Source organism: Anopheles gambiae, chromosome 3 (genome assembly GCF_943734735.2).
Source record: "Anopheles gambiae chromosome 3, idAnoGambNW_F1_1, whole genome shotgun sequence".
Taxonomy (NCBI): domain Eukaryota; kingdom Metazoa; phylum Arthropoda; class Insecta; order Diptera; family Culicidae; genus Anopheles; species Anopheles gambiae.
The window spans coordinates 33,981,983-33,997,503 of record NC_064602.1 but is presented as its reverse complement, the minus strand read 5'-3'; the positions used below and the strand labels follow the sequence as shown (position 1 = coordinate 33,997,503).

The window sequence follows — 15,521 nt, the reverse complement described above, 5'->3', positions numbered from 1 at the left end:
ATGGCCGCTTGCAGAGCAGGGGTTTTCACATGATTATTTTTACATTGCTTATATTGCTATCATTGATTTAGAAGTGAAAACATGCTAACACTATTTCAATAAAACATCTCAATGACATTGTTAAGAACCAAATTTAATGAGTAATATCTAGCTTAATTGATAGAGCCAAGAAAGCTTTGCGTTACATAGCCATACAGTGGTTATAGCATACATCTAGGTGCTATAAATTTTTAATTTCATCTTGGCATATTGAACTCGATATTGATCAGCCAAAACGTTTTAATTAATTTTAGAAACTTGTAGAATTATACTTGAAGTATTAACATTTAGCCTGAGCTTACTAAAGGGCGGATAGCTGAAACGCCTGAAAATATGCAATAAATTTGTCCTGTTTTTATTATAGACTGCTTTATTTCTCCTACGAAAGCAGTTAATTTTACATATTGCATACTTTTAGGCGTAGAAAAAACGTAACGAGTTATCGAGGCGATTTTTTCCATTTTAAGGCGGCGCTCTGGTACCAATCGAACACGACTTCGACCATATAAAACATATAAAAAGTATGGGTTTGACAGATTCAATTTGATAACCGATATATCGAACATGTCAAATTCCACACTTTTTTCATGTTCGATTGGTGCCAGAGCGCCATATAATTATCGCACGCTTCACAGTAAACAGTTTTGTTTACAAAAAACGCAGTAATCATTTAAAACAACTAAATTTTTGGCACTAAGGTACCAACTACGTATTTTTTATAAATTATATTACCAATTGTTTGCATTTTCTACCTAACAACACTGCCCCTGTAAAGCAGAAGAATCCTCAAGGCAACTGCTTGCTCATTGTACGGAACACCTCCGGCAAGCCAGAACGAGATCAATCTAGAAGAAAATCCACCACCAGAAAAGCATACGCCAGCTCCATCTAAACCATTCGTGTTCCTTCTTTATCTGTTTTTTTTTTTCGTCTGCTGTTTGCTTTTCCGCCCAAGCTACCGTATCGAATCTATTGACCAGCTGCCGTACGTTTGCACTAAGAATGTGTATCAGATTGAGCACTGTGTTACACTCAGTCCGGCGTCGGCCAACCATTCGTCTGTGCAGGCCGTTAAGGAAGAGTAATATTCCTTGGAACTGGATTATCCTTTCCTAGCCGAGCTGAGAGAAGTGAAAAAAAATGAATTAATTTTTGAAAGTGTTAATTAAAATCTTATTTTCCAGCAGCAGCGAGCAGCAGTAGCAGCAGGGATTGTTTTTCCTTCTCCTCTCAATCCGTATAATGTCCGAACAAACAGAAGAAAACCATTCCCCAGTCCACAATCTTCCAGCCTTTCAGCGCACACGTGAAAAAAAAAGATCTTCTCAAATTAAAATCCTTCCCCGTTTGCCGGTTCGACGTTGCCAGCGGATCTGTCAGGGAAGACTAGATTTATTGAATTGTTTGCCTTTGCCTTTACATCCATTTGCTAAATGCTTCTATTTGCTGCAGCAGTCGAACGCGAAAACCTCTCACCAGTTCGCACCTTTGTTCCCTTTTTTCTGGCAAGGTGCAGCAGCGTAGTACCGTACTTCCATTCCCAAATTTAGCACCATTTGTCAGACACAATGCACAAATTAATTAGTCTACCTTGGGCTCCACAAAGGCACACCTTCCATTGAGGGGTTCGGCTTCCCATTCCTATCTGCAGGCGCATCCATGAGTTTCGTGTTTGTTTGTAGCTCGAAAAACATTTGCCTTCTTGCAATTTACAAAATTAATATACAGCTTCAGCTTCTCAGCCTTGCTTTACATTGCAAGAAGACAACTTCAAGCCACTTCTTAAAATATTATGTTTAAAATTTCCTTCCTCCCCCATCCACAGCTCAGTTTCATGCGAGTGAGAGTTTCTTCAAGGCGCAAACTTGCACTACCCACTTCCACTAATAGACCATCCCGTTTTCGCTTTATTCACTTTTCCTGCTCATCCTCCAACTTTGCGCTCTCTAGCCTTCACTAATCTTTCCAATAATGCGGAAACAGGCAAACGGAAGAGTCGAACCCAAACACACAAACTATCCCAACCGAACTTCGATACTTTACGAATAAAAGGGAAAAGGATTTGTAGCAAAGTTACTTTGGCCGATCGGGGCGAAAGTTCCCAGGGGCCAGTTTCCCTGCAAACGAAGTTTTTGCCCACTACACACATGCATCTCCAATGATTTTGAACCAATCGAAGGAAAGGGGGAGGAAGATTTCCGTTGATGGGAAAGTTTTAAGCCACACGGAAGCACGAAAGAATGTCCGAAAACTGTTGTAAATAAATTATTTTCCAATGAAGAATAAAATCACCCATTCTTCGCCTGATTTTCCAAACCATCCGGTCGTGTATTGGTGTGGCTTGTTTAGCTCCGTGACTGCCGCAGTCCTCGTCTGAGTTCTTTCCAAAGTTTTTCACGCTGCCCGGCATTTCGCGCCGCTAGGTACGACGCTGATTGGGGGAACTTCTTTGGTATTGGTTGAAAACCCGACCGCGTCGACCCAGCCCTGCACGGTGCCGTCAATCCCCTCAGTCCACTATCCTTACACAATAACCACGCGTCTGCCAAGAAACGGCCACTTACGCAACCTTTCTCGCTTGAGTTACAATAATTTAGATCAATAAATAAATGAGCATTTCTCTTACGTGCTACAAGTTTCGTACCCTCCCAGTTCCCTACAAACTTTTGAGCACGTTTAAGGCCGTCGGAACTGTCCATTACCGAAGAAGTATGGTGGTATCTGAGGGTTCTGCGGTACTGCTGCCAGTCCGAAGTTTGTACCCGGTACCGGTGCACCAAACATCGGGAACGGTTGCACCGGAAACTGGCCGCCGGGAAAGCCGGGAAACGGTACATTAGAGGGAAAACCCACTCCACCACCGACCGGTTGCTGTGGAGGGAATCCCATCGCCGGCCGTCCGCCAGAAACAGCGCCAGGGAATCTGCCCGGAATGACGGGGAAAGGATCGCGCTGCACGACTACTGTCGGTGGGTTCATCGGGTTGAACGTAATTGCGTTCGGGTTGGTGGTGACCGTTTTATCCGCCGCCAGTCGGAAGTTGATCGCAATGTCGTTGGAAAGATCGTGCCCGCTGGCTGGCGGTGATCCTGGTGGAGCATCACCGACGGGTCGTTCCTGGTTGGCGTTGAGGTTGGGATTGTTGTACCGGTTCAACGATACGATGATGCGTTGACGATCATCCTGTTTGGGCCATTCGCTCGATACGGATTGAACGGCGACATTGACGTTCGGTTCGACAAAGTCCTCTTCCGAGCTTGATTCCAGCAGTTCACTATTCTCACGGTTGCGCTGAACGGTCGTCTCGGGTGAACCGTCCACTAGCTGCGCGCCCATCGGTCCGGATGCTGCCTCGAACGATTCCAGTCCTGACCACTTTTCTGAGGACTGTTTGAGATGTGCGTTATAACTTTTGTCGTCTATTCTATTCTATTGCACTAGCTTAGTGATCTTAAGTCTTGAAAAAGAGGAAACTTTAAGGCATTAATGGCCAAGCATTGTTACTTCTAAATGAACTTCTGTACAATCTAGGTTGTTTTTGCTTAGAAATGTAAAATATTTACAGTAGATTTTTAAGCACGCGTTATGTGTTCAAACCACTCAAAACAGGCTCTCATGCTTGTCAGTTTTATTGGTTACGTCGGAAAACTCCGCAGTAGTATTAAGATGTATAAACTTTGCAAAAAACAAACTCTTTCTAGCGGCAAACGAAAAGGGTCAGAGTGAAACGTTACAAAATAGGAAAGAAATAGAGAAGTAGAAAGGCACAAGAGGTAAGTTCTTATCAACTTTTATTTACATCGTTCACTGTGTAAAGCTTAACTGGTTAGGAGTTCTCGTAGGAACGGAAATCAGGAAGAACAAATCTTTCAACAACAAACTTCTATCACGTTCCATCGCCACACTGTACAGTAGAAGAGCAGGGTTTTTGGGGTTGTGTGTTACAAACATTCCTGGAAGAAATGGAATATCATGCCATCACACCCTAAAACTCCACTCTCCAAGGCATCATCAAGCTCCCATTCCCTTCCCCCTCTCCGTGTTCTATTCTCCGTGCCGATGTAAGATGCATTGCGATGCGTGAAGTACAGCCGCATCTGGAGCCGCACCACCGACGTGTGAAGTGTCACTTATTGCAACCGCTTATAGTTCTGCTACGTTTTGTTGGTACGACATTTGGCAAGAAGACGGTAATGAGACAAAATGTAAAATAATGAATGGAACCATTCATACCAGAGCTATGCTTATGTACATGCTACTAGAAGGTAATGGAAAGATCGTCAAGATATGAAGGTTAATCGGAATAGAGCAGAGCAATCAGAGAGACACAAGCTTGGTAGGGAATGAATGGTACATGGTAATCCAATCACAGGAGCTTAACGTTAGATATAATTTTTAGAAGATATGCGAGCATGAGATAATGTATAGATAGTAGAATAGTACGAAAAAAGGTGTACAAAAATCGAGATCCTTCATCCTTCAGATTCGCTACAATACAACCACCAAAAGAAGGCATCTCCAGGAAGACTGTGATGGAATGAGAGATGGCAACACCCGACGAACGGCTTTGTAGAGTTACAATTAATCGGATGCACATTTGGGAGAATGTTTAGAGGGGGTTGAAAAGGGGAGAGGGGTAGATCAGTCCGGAAGGAGCAGAGAAAGTATTAGAGCGCAAGCGCTGCACTAGCGAGAGCTGTTCAGCAGAGAGTTAGGCAGCGTCAGCAGCGGCTGAGGTAGCAGTAGTAGGTTCCGCAGCTTCCGCAGCATCGGTAGAGCTTTCCGTATTTACCTCCTCTGCCTCCTCCGGTGCCAACCTTTCCTTCGCCTCGTCAATGTCCACGTTGGACGTATCGATCGTGTTCAGATTGTCATCGTCCACCGTCGTCTTGTCTTCATCGCTCGATTCCAGCTCGGTATCGCGCTTGGGCGCATCGGTCGCAGGTGCAGCCGGTTCCTTGTCCGACTCCGCACCATCGTCACCGTTACGATTGCCCACCTCAACATCGGTCGGTGCTTTGGGGGTCGTAGCCTCGGCGCTACCATCGTCCGTTGGCTTCACGTCGATGACACGCACCTTAAAGATTGAGGTACCGAACTCCGTCTTCTTCGTGTAGTACGTATCATTAATGACGACCTTGTGCCCATCGATGACCTACAACGAAGAAGATATCATTACATGAGTCACATAACCAATGCCAATGCCCGATTGGTACTTACCTTCACAGTGGAGGTAGTGTTAGTGACCCCATCTTCCGACGAGTCATCCGGAATTTCCACTGGGAAGAAGCCTGGTCCGGATGGCAGGTAGTCACCACCGTAGAATGGATTCCACGAACCAGAGAAACGATCGCGGACACGCTTTAGAAGATCTGCAATGTTTTGGATATATAATTGATGAATTCTATAACAACCTCACAAATTTCCGATGCTACTCACCATCCAGATATCCGGATAGATGCCACGAGAACGGATTGTACGATGGGAAGTACACAGGTCTGGCCGGCACTGGTGCAAAGTCACCGGTATCTACCACACCATCAAAGCCTTCAAATGACGACGGATAACGGTTGTAGTACGTGGGGCGATGGTGTGACAGCGGCACCACAATATACTCTGCATCATCCGAGGCATCAGAGTTTGCATCCTTCTCGTAGCTCGCTGCCAAAAAAAGAACGAAAACATCAGTGATTTTAAAGAAATAGGTTAACCATAATGCTCATAAGCGAACAATTTATCGGCCATTCGTCATCTCCGAAAGCGTTTCAAGTTTATTGCGCACCATTTGGAAAAACTGCTTCATCATTGGCGGGGAGGGAAGGCCGCGAGACACGATCAAGGTGAAATCGATTTGTTACGGAGCAGAGTAGAGGATGGGCAAAAAACCCCCTCGCTAAAACGGGGTGGAGCCTTACGTTTCAATCGCTTTTTCGGAGTACCCCTTTACCTCCAGGTGCTTCGTGCAGTGGGGACGAATAATTGCAACCGGGGCCACACTAATCGGCCATAATTGATGTGCTCAAACGTAATGAAGATGTTGGAGAGGTAGGAGCACCATCAGCAGTAGATGTTGTTGTTATTATTCAAAATAAATGGAAAACGATCATTATTCATCCGAGGGCATGCAACTAGGCCGTTTCTTTGCGATGAAGATCTTTTGGAATGACACTAGCGCTCAGTGTAGAAGTGTTCTTCTCAACACTCGAGAAGCACCTTCCATACCCTCCACTTGCACACATGACTCGCTAATTTCAGACACACTTTCGTTGCCATGCTGATCAGAAGCGAATGGCGGAAGAATCGTTCACATAATAATGATTCCAAAAAAAAAACGATCGCGATGATGAACAGCGATGAATCACACAAAATGACAGAATCGCGTGTGACCAGCCACTTAGATGGCGTGGCCAACACGCAGGGAAACGCTAGTGCTGGGCCGAAGCACCAGGCTTTTGTTTCATAATTGGTGCAATTTGGAAATGTATCTCCCATGAGGGTGCCCGCGTGTTTTTAAAATTATCAATGGTAAATTGGTGTCTATAGGAGAACGACGATGTTCCAAACAAGCTGCAACCCATATGGATGTGCACAATTTGCATTGATAAGGAAAAATTGCTGTATTAATTCATTTGAAATTCATAGAAATGTTTATGAAAATGGTTGCTGAATGGTTCCAATAATTGTGGTAATGTACTTGTATATTCATTTCAGTAATGGTTATTACCTTGAAGGGAAAGAGACTCTTTTTGATTCTTTCCAACACTTCAATTATCACGAGTATCTAAATATCCTATTTGATCTACATAAACTCACTCTTCTCAATAAAAGAAAGAAAACTCATCCCGAGAGATCAAGACCAAGATGAATTCTTGTCAAACCATTTCTCAACAAACTCTCCTCCGCCCCACTAAACATGTCGATCACGATCGTACTCTGTATTGTATTGACACTGTTGACATTGTTATTAGCGACAGCGCGTATTCTACGACGTGACTGTTGCCTCCGTTCAGCCGATCGACCAGTTCATGAGCAATGTTGACCTACTCTGGACCGTGTAAGATCGTGCCTACAGGCTGTTTCCATTCTACAGTACAGTACATAACAGTAGTTACACAAGCACAATGACCTACTCGAAGCTACCTACCGGTACACCCGAAACACAAGCTCAGGTCGAGCCTGGGTTTATTGCGAAGATGCATCCATCTCCAAGAAGATGCCCTTCTCCGCAGGATTGAATTGGCAAAAGCAACACAAAAATGGCAACAATTGAGTGGTAGTAGAAAAAAAACACGATAATCAAATTATCTGTAATTGCAACACTTTTCAATGCACAATGCGTTTGCTTTCGTGAGTGATGTATAACGTCTAACAATACGGCTTCCACGCGCGTTTGGAACAATCAAATTCCGTGTTTGCTGCTGCTCGTTCGTCTTAACATTTTGACAGCAATGCTCAGACGGAGTACGCTCAAATGTGTGAGCATTATGTGTGTGTGTGTATGAGCTTCAATTTTTCGAGGTAAACGCCATATCGACACCTCACAGCTTCAAGGGTTATTAATCGTGGGTAGTTACTTAGCACGACCACAAACGGCAAACGTTTCGGTAAGAACTGGTTTTACAAATGTCACGTGCCGGCAGTGTACTTTGCAACCCCACATCTCCCACAACAACTGCACCGGTGGCTGACAATGCAATGCACCCCCCGTACTTACTCAACATCTAGCCGATGGAATCTGAAGCCTGCATCAACACCCTGTAAGTTCTGGAATTGTATTCAAAACACGCAACGAAATAAATTCAACAAACAATCTAATCGCTGCTTGCACATGCCGCTAGATCGTGGTGTGGGAGGTCCAGTAACACACATACGGCCTGTCTGCATGCCAGACGTCAATTGCACAGAGAAATTAGGTGAACCATTGCTTTCCGTGTGCAAAAGGTTGTGGAGTGAATTCGGTTTTTAGTCCCTCCCTGCCCTGGAATTCCCTTCAAAACGGTACCAATTGTAAATCATCGACTCAAATCAAAACATTTCCATCCAACTACAGCGGTGGGTGTTCGAACTGTAATGTGCGAGCTTTCTCCCCCTCCCCCCCCCCCCCCCGCGATGGAACTACAACGCCGAAGAATTTCAAATACTTGACGAACGCTTCTTGGCATTCTTGACTGGCCGCCCCTCCAACCTTTTGCCACCTTTGTCGACCGCGAAAGTATTTTAATTAGCTTCATCTCAATCGCCCAATCGTTCAAGTGTGCCTTCCGGGGCTGGAAATTCCTGCCAAGCTTCTCGATTGAAATTCGCACAAATGAAAGGGAATGGAGGGTTGGGGTGAAGTAGATTCTATATTTTCCTTTCAAAGTTACTTTAAAGACGTTGAGCCTGGTTGCATCCATTTCAACGGAAGAGATGAGTTAAAGATCGTTAAGGTAGCATGTCCACTCTCCATCGAGGCTGTTTGTATATTACTTTATACAACCAATGATATTGTTCGTGAAATCTACATCTAGTTCACTTTTAACATCGAATTTCACAGTATCAAACTTTGTGGACTCTTCAAACTCAAAACAAACTCTTTCGTGGATTTCATGATTTGCATGGACCGAAACAACACAAATATTATTTAAACATTCATTTCAGTGATCTATCATCACTGTGGGCAGATTCAGTATCGTAGAAGTTACGTTGCTTTGACAACCCTGACTAATAGCGATTATTTAATGAGGCTATGCTCTTGCAAAGGAGCTGCAAAAAGCCACATTTAAAACCATATTTGATGACAAGAAAAGTGAGCTTGTCCAAGGTCCCCCTTGGCAAAACGCCTACATTAGACGGATTAATCATAAAGAGGTTACTAAGAAACTGTTATTTAAATTATGGATCATCAACTGAGACCAGTTCTGACACACGCTTCCCCAGTTTTTGCTTCTTTCTAATCTCTTTCCATTATTCAGCAAAAGACCATCTAAATCAGTAACAAAAACGAAACAAAATTTCTGGTCGTACGCCAACACCTACCAACAGATTGGCGCGCATTTGCCTGCGGTCCACTTCAACGCGTTGAAACGACCCCCTCCGGTCGATTGAATTCGTTTTACACTACAGCAACACAACACCCATTGCTCCATTGCCAGCCCACACAAGGTACCAACAGCGACAGCGAGAACTCATCCATCCGCGGTCAATGAAATAGCGACGCAGCACAATGATGAGGCAGCGCACACAACGGAAGACGGACCGAACGGAGAGGGTGCAGGTCGTTGTAAGAGTACAGCGTGTGAAAAGGGTTCCACTACCCCTGCGTAGCCGGACCAATGGACACACAGCACAACAATCAACCGAAATTGTTAATAAAATTGTATGTCCCACCACCGGGGAGGGCAATACGGAAACTTCCCGGCAGGGCGAGAATGCATGGATGCGGCGTAGAAGTCATGCTCACGGGAAGTGCATCTAATGGATGGTAGACACATCGTACCAGGTTCAATCTCTACCGAGTCATCTCGGAAGTGAGCTGGTGAGTGCTACGCCACCTTCCTAATTTACTTTCCCATTAACCGCTCCGGTGGCAATCATATGGTGCCCCGATGGGTCATTACTTTTGAAGTGGAAATGAAAAACATCTCAGCAATACAGCCACAACGCTCAGCTGCCGGTGTGATGTTGATGACGCACTAAATTGCTCACCGCAAGGTACCCCAAACAAGATGAAAAAATAAAAAAATAACGTCCACAACACCTTGCCAAGGTCAAATGAAGCAGTGACCGTACAGATGCTGAACCGGAAGATTCGAAGAAAAGGAAATGAAACCAAAGATGCTGAATATCTAGCGCAAAAGATGAATGAAGCTCATCAGTGCATATAGCAGACGCTTTGGCGTAGTTTTCCGCTCATAAACATCTTCGCCGAAAACGGACCCAATGTTGATGAGTGAGGCCGGCCGGTGGTATGGTTTATAAATACGTGCGCCCCGAGGTGGGCAATCAAACAAATCTCCCAACGGGGCACGTACGGTGGTTTTACACACACACGCTAGGTACATATCATGCGCGAGTTGGATGGATTTTAATTAGCTCCAGCGTGATCGCACGCGCTCGCGCGCGCTTCTACAACAATTTTGGTCGGAATTATGCAATCTGCTAGAACGAAACAGACGCCAAACGGAAGCTGCGGCTTTTCTGGGGGCTACAAAATGGCCCATGGCAATTAAAATCCGTGCACAATCTGTTGGGATTAAAACAGATTGGCTCTTAGTTCCTGTTGTGCGATCGCTCTTGAAGCATATGTGGCCCCAAGATCTTGGTTGATTGAGCCTGTTTTGTTCTTTAAAGTTGCTAATGACTTAAAATCCCCAAGAACTTAAAAACTACATCGCAAACAGGGTCTCGATAACTCTCGCATCGCTTTTTGGGGAATTTTTGGGGGCTCAAGTTATGGTTCTCCAAAAACTTGTTTCGTACCAGAACCCTAACTGAAGGGGGCTGGTAGGGAGATACGATACGTTCCAGTCGTCGAACACCACGTCACGGTTTCAGGAAATTGACTGCAAACTACGCCTCCTCCAGTAGAAGCCAGCCTTCGTGCATGGCTCTAAAATTACAATTGCTACCGGCATGAGAGAAACATCACACGCACAGCAAACCCAATCACGAAAGTCACGAACATTGCGCTGTGAGAGAAGCGAATCTTTATCTAACATCAGACTGGCAGGGGGGCGCGAATTTTTATCACAGCATTGAAACGTCATCGAACGATTGAATGCTCTAGAAAAGATCAGCTCAGTGTGTTTTAGTTTCTAGAATATTGAAATTTGCACAGTGGAAATTGATTTTTCATGTCCCCAACGATCGATTGGGCATGAACACCGTTTACAAACTGCGTCTTGGCGATACCGGTTTTGCGGTCTATCTTTAAATTTAAATCGCCCTCCACCTGCCCTTGCACTGGCACTGCCATATGGAAAGTGGTCGACATATTTTATGCTTTATTCACACACACACACACACACACACACATACACACAAACATACCTGGATAGGCGACGGTGGCGGTCACGGTCAAGGCAACCACCAGCAGCAGGCTGGTCGCGAATCGACGCATTTCTGTCGCACGGCGATTGTTGGGGGGTGAAGACGGCGAATTTTCCAGAACTTTCCACCAGGAAACCTTCACGAGGATTGCGTATTTACCGACGTTTGTTACCTCTCACTGCACAAAACTGCACCGCACACACACTCTCTATCTCTCTGTTTGGCTCGTAGGTTGCGTTTCTGTAGAGAGAAAAGCGACACAAGGGAAATGCATTGATTACTTTGATCCGTTTGGTGGGATTCACATCAGCCACCACCTCAACAATATCAACAACGAAATGTCATAACACAGTACTTTTAGGCACAGACAAAACACAGCCGGTGGGAGAGATGGGACCGATTGATGAGACCCGGTGAGAGTAAAAACAGTAAACACCAGTCACTTCCTACCAAGGGCTGCAGTTCACTGGAATGAGATTGCGCTAACCACACACACACCCACCCCCTTTCACACGTACCTGTAAGGGTCGCACAATACACCACACTTGTTCGTTACTCTCCGAGCACGTTCTCTCGACTGGTCCGGTGGCAACGGTACGCTCCACGTCTATATATGCGATCTGGACGCCGCAACGTTAGACGCCGGCAGCAGTGGTGGTGATGGCGATGATGGTGAGTCAGACTCTCCCTTTTGGTGTGTTTTGGTTTGCCGTGTCGCACTGATGCGGGTTCGCTTCCACGCACTCGCAGCATTCGTGGTATCGAGTTGTGTCTCGCTCTCGCCCTCAATTGCGTTTGCCGGGGTTGGCCCGGTACCATCGCCGCCGTGGACGCTAAACGCCGTGCCCGACCGCGTTGCCGTGTTGTGACGGGACGTGTTCTCGGTGTCCCGAATGGCGAAAGATAACAAAATATTGGTTGCATGTCTGCGGAACGTCGTTGAATTTTAAACAGTAAATTAGGCATTTTTACAAGAGCTAGATAGTGACGCAAAAGAGGTTCAAAGAGAATGCTTTACATATTTTTCAATTAGAGGGAGGAATAAATAAAATTTAAGTTATGGCTTGCGTTTAACATAAATATAATATTCAAAGCGTTTAAAATAATACAATTATAAGAACTTGTAGCTCCATAACTATTCTAAGTAATGAATTTTATCAATATACTATTACACAGATGATGTGACGAAACAGATGCAGATTTAAGCTTCATAATGTATATTGGCTCGATGGTTGAATGAATAAACGAGTCGGTTCTCACAAGACGCGATCTGTATGGAGTCCCGTTTGAAAGCGTGTCTGTCTTGCCTGAAGAATTACATAGATCATGGGTGGTTAACAACCAGTAAAATAATATAAAAATTGTAATTATAACCATATCACGATTTCGACCTGCAGTGCTCAAATTTGAATAATTTGATAAAAGTGTCATGTTTTATTCTGTAATTTGTATGAAACTGAAAGAGATAATGACAATAGTAATTAAACACTCTACAGGAAAATCTATAAATATCAAGCTGTATGCCAAGTCACCAATCATCACCGTATTTCTGGAACATTCTCTCAATCTTTAAACTGTTTTTTAACCTTAACTTCTTACCCTTATACTTGACACAAAAAATCCACATTGAAAAGAACGTAGAAGCAAAAGTAATTGCTTCAAACTTAAACAATTCTAGAATAAACCTTCTATTGTATTACATTTTAGCTCCTTTTTTCCTGCTAACTTCAATACAATGTCTGTACTGAAGGACACAAAATTAGCAACTTGTCTTACTGCCTGCCATTTACAGCCGACCGAACTAGAAGACAATGTATCCGGATGCCAAATATGACACAAAATTTAAAAAAAAACTCCAAAGCCGAAGTCTTGTTTAGCGTTGACAAACACGAAAGGGCATACCTATTGAAAGTTTGACATTTCCTGCAAAACGGAACGTTTAACCCCTTACCCGGACACTGATTAAATATCAATTGATCGTAAAAAAGAAGCACAAGCTGGCCGCTTCACCTTTGCCAATTCTAGGCGAAAGATGTACACACGGCGAAGGTAAATAGGCAATCGAGCAACTCCATTTTACGCCAGTGCAACATAATCCATCTTCCTGGGAAACGGGTCTCCGTACAAGTCGATAAAGCCAACTCCCGTTGTGACATTCCAATCTGATCGATCGATCGATGATCGCCAATCAGGAAAGTTCTAAGGCCAGCTAACGCTAGAATTCACTAATATAGCGAGCGCACGATTAACACCTCTCCGGTCTGTGTGCGAAAAAAAACATTAAAAATACACTTATGATATGGCATTCTATTGGTTTGCCCCGCGCACCAAAAGCGAACGACTTTCTCGGTCCCGGGGCAAACGCAATTCCATTCGCTACTGCACTTGTACACCCGTACAGGACCCATACCCCATTTGTCAACGCAGTGGCGCGCGCCCATTGATGTCGACGCGTTTGGCATGAGGCGACCGGTACCGTTTAGCACACTGCGTCACCCTTCAAAAACCCCTCCCGGAGGTGACGGGTGCCCATCCTTAGCAAATCGTTTCGCTACCCATGACATGACGCTCTCTTCCTCTCTCTTGCTTTTTGACTGACCGTGTTTATTTGCAAACAGGAGTGTCAGCACAGAGATCAATCGCGCACATACCAGTTGAGTGACACTTTTCCTACGGCCTGCAGCAACGCAGGGGTGCCTCACTGAACTATTGAAACCTTCGGCGATTGATCGACTGCAACTGATCGGCCGTCGATCGGTGGATGAAAATCGTTCACTCATCACAACACAGCGCCTTGGTCAAGGTCACACCATGCGGCAGGTGGCGTGGTTTGCAGGTGGAGTGAAGGTTTTGCTCTGTGCACTGGTAAAGGTCGTCGCGGTTTGTTGTATGTTCTAATAGGGTGGCCTCGATTGCCACCCGGCCGGCTGCTGCTAACCGACCGAAGCGACGGATGGCATTCCTCTGGTGTGTTCTGTGATGATGACGATCACTGAACTTGGATGGAAAACTGCAACCACCTTAATGATGCGCAGACAGACAGATATGATCGAGGCGTGTTAATCTATTGTGTTCCGCGTTCAGCGCAATGACATGTTTAATTATGCCTCTATGGCCGTGGTTGATGTTCCTTAAAGAAGCTGCATGAGTGTAGCTCAGGAGCTTAGGGACAATCAACAAGTTTGAATATTTTAATGATTTATTTTGACAAAACGATCAAGATTCTTGAAGCTGAATCAAAAAATGAGAGTTCACTCGAGAATGATATTAAGGGATTTGTACTTTTCCTAGGTTGTTACTAATGATACTATTTAGCAAATCCAAAGATCCATGTATCTGGTCTCTGGAAGATGAATGCGTTAGGTCCCTTCGAATCTCTGCTCAGAAAGACCTTAACGTACATAAACGTAGAAATTTGGGCAGATGATTCGGCTAAAAATCTTTTCATGGTTGCATAAAAGTTATACCCAAATATTCATTTTCACTTTCTCTTTCACTCTAAACAATGGTCTAATGGTTCCTTATCTTCAGAGCAAGTTGTTAATGGACCAGGGAACATTCTTTGATGATTGCGCCAACAAACCAAGATCTAGTTCAGTAGATCTTTCCAGCGGTTGCTATGTACGACATCGTGACTTTTTTCCCGACCCAAGGGACACCGCGAAAGAAGTTTAACATGTTTGCAGCGCTTTACATTGCGCTTTGTTTCAATTTGCTTTGTTGACAGATAAGCTTCTAGAAGCGATCAGCGTCAACGATGACACAGGTGGTCGATGTCCGCTCGCTTAGTCAGAGCCACCCGGCGTACCGTGATACCTCCCCAGTGCTCTGTTGAGTTATCACATTACACAATAGCAGCTCTGTTCAGTTTACAGAAGCTGTACATGGGGGATGGGGAGGTGAATAATAGATGGCACCAGCAGTTACATGGATTACTCAGCACAAGAAAAAAGTGAAACTTTGAGGGGTTTTGTTTACTACAAACCCGCATAACATCGTATTGTGTGAATAACCGGAAGCATATTTGATTGTAGAAAGAAAAAAACAGTTATCCAAACTTTTTTGTTGTTGTGATCTTAAAGCTCCCGATGATTCATTTTCAATTAGTCTAAAATGACATCTTCCCTTGCGGTTAGCGGCATATTTTTCCTCCAAAACATTCGCCCAATTGAATGTTCAACGACGACTTCTTCTTGATAATTTCCCACTAAACCTCACCGAATCTTTGATTCGGTCAAGGTGGTTATGCAATGGCTTTGATTGTCGTGATTAATTCCCAATGCCAAAACGGCGCTTTAATTGCGCCCGGTACAAGATTAATCGGTGCACCGCGAAAGATGCGCAATTTAATCGCTCATGCCCGGAGATCGTTAGATTTGTTCCCGCTCCGCCCGCAGACAAGTTCGTTACCCCGTGCCAAGTGCACCGGTTTCAAGTGCACCCAACTGCAC

At 44.6% G+C, this 15,521-nt stretch overlaps 1 protein-coding gene across 3 annotated transcripts; it reads right to left on the bottom strand.

Moving 5' to 3' along the window:
* Positions 1-1,361: 1,361 nt before the first annotated feature.
* On the bottom strand, positions 1,362-11,862 carry LOC1271434 (uncharacterized). 3 transcript variants are annotated; one of them, XM_061662714.1, is made up of 6 exons: positions 11,589-11,862; positions 11,071-11,310; positions 5,479-5,700; positions 5,260-5,411; positions 4,832-5,194; positions 1,362-3,426 (listed from the first exon to the last, which is right to left on the bottom strand). In XM_061662714.1, the coding sequence occupies exons 2-6, from the start codon at positions 11,138-11,140 to the stop codon at positions 2,716-2,718; spliced, it is 1,518 nt and encodes a 505-aa protein (XP_061518698.1). In that variant the 5' UTR covers positions 11,141-11,310; positions 11,589-11,862; the 3' UTR covers positions 1,362-2,715. The 3 variants fall into 3 exon arrangements, with proteins under 3 accessions (XP_061518698.1, XP_061518699.1, XP_061518700.1); XM_061662715.1 differs by having other exon boundaries at positions 11,426-11,652; XM_061662716.1 differs by lacking the exon at positions 11,589-11,862 and adding an exon at positions 11,388-11,545.
* Positions 11,863-15,521: the final 3,659 nt, after the last annotated feature.

What these genes read in the sequence shown, in the direction of transcription:
- LOC1271434 (XM_061662714.1), bottom strand. Translation starts at nt 11,140, where the DNA reads ATGCGTCGATTCGCGACCAGCCTGCTGCTGGTGGTTGCCTTGACCGTG. An exon ending in TCTATCCGGATATCTGGATG is followed by an intron (nt 5,412 to 5,478) that starts GTGAGTAGCATC and finishes AAAACATTGCAG; the next exon opens with ATCTTCTAAAGCGTGTCCGC. An exon ending in ACACTACCTCCACTGTGAAG is followed by an intron (nt 5,195 to 5,259) that starts GTAAGTACCAAT and finishes TCTTCGTTGTAG; the next exon opens with GTCATCGATGGGCACAAGGT.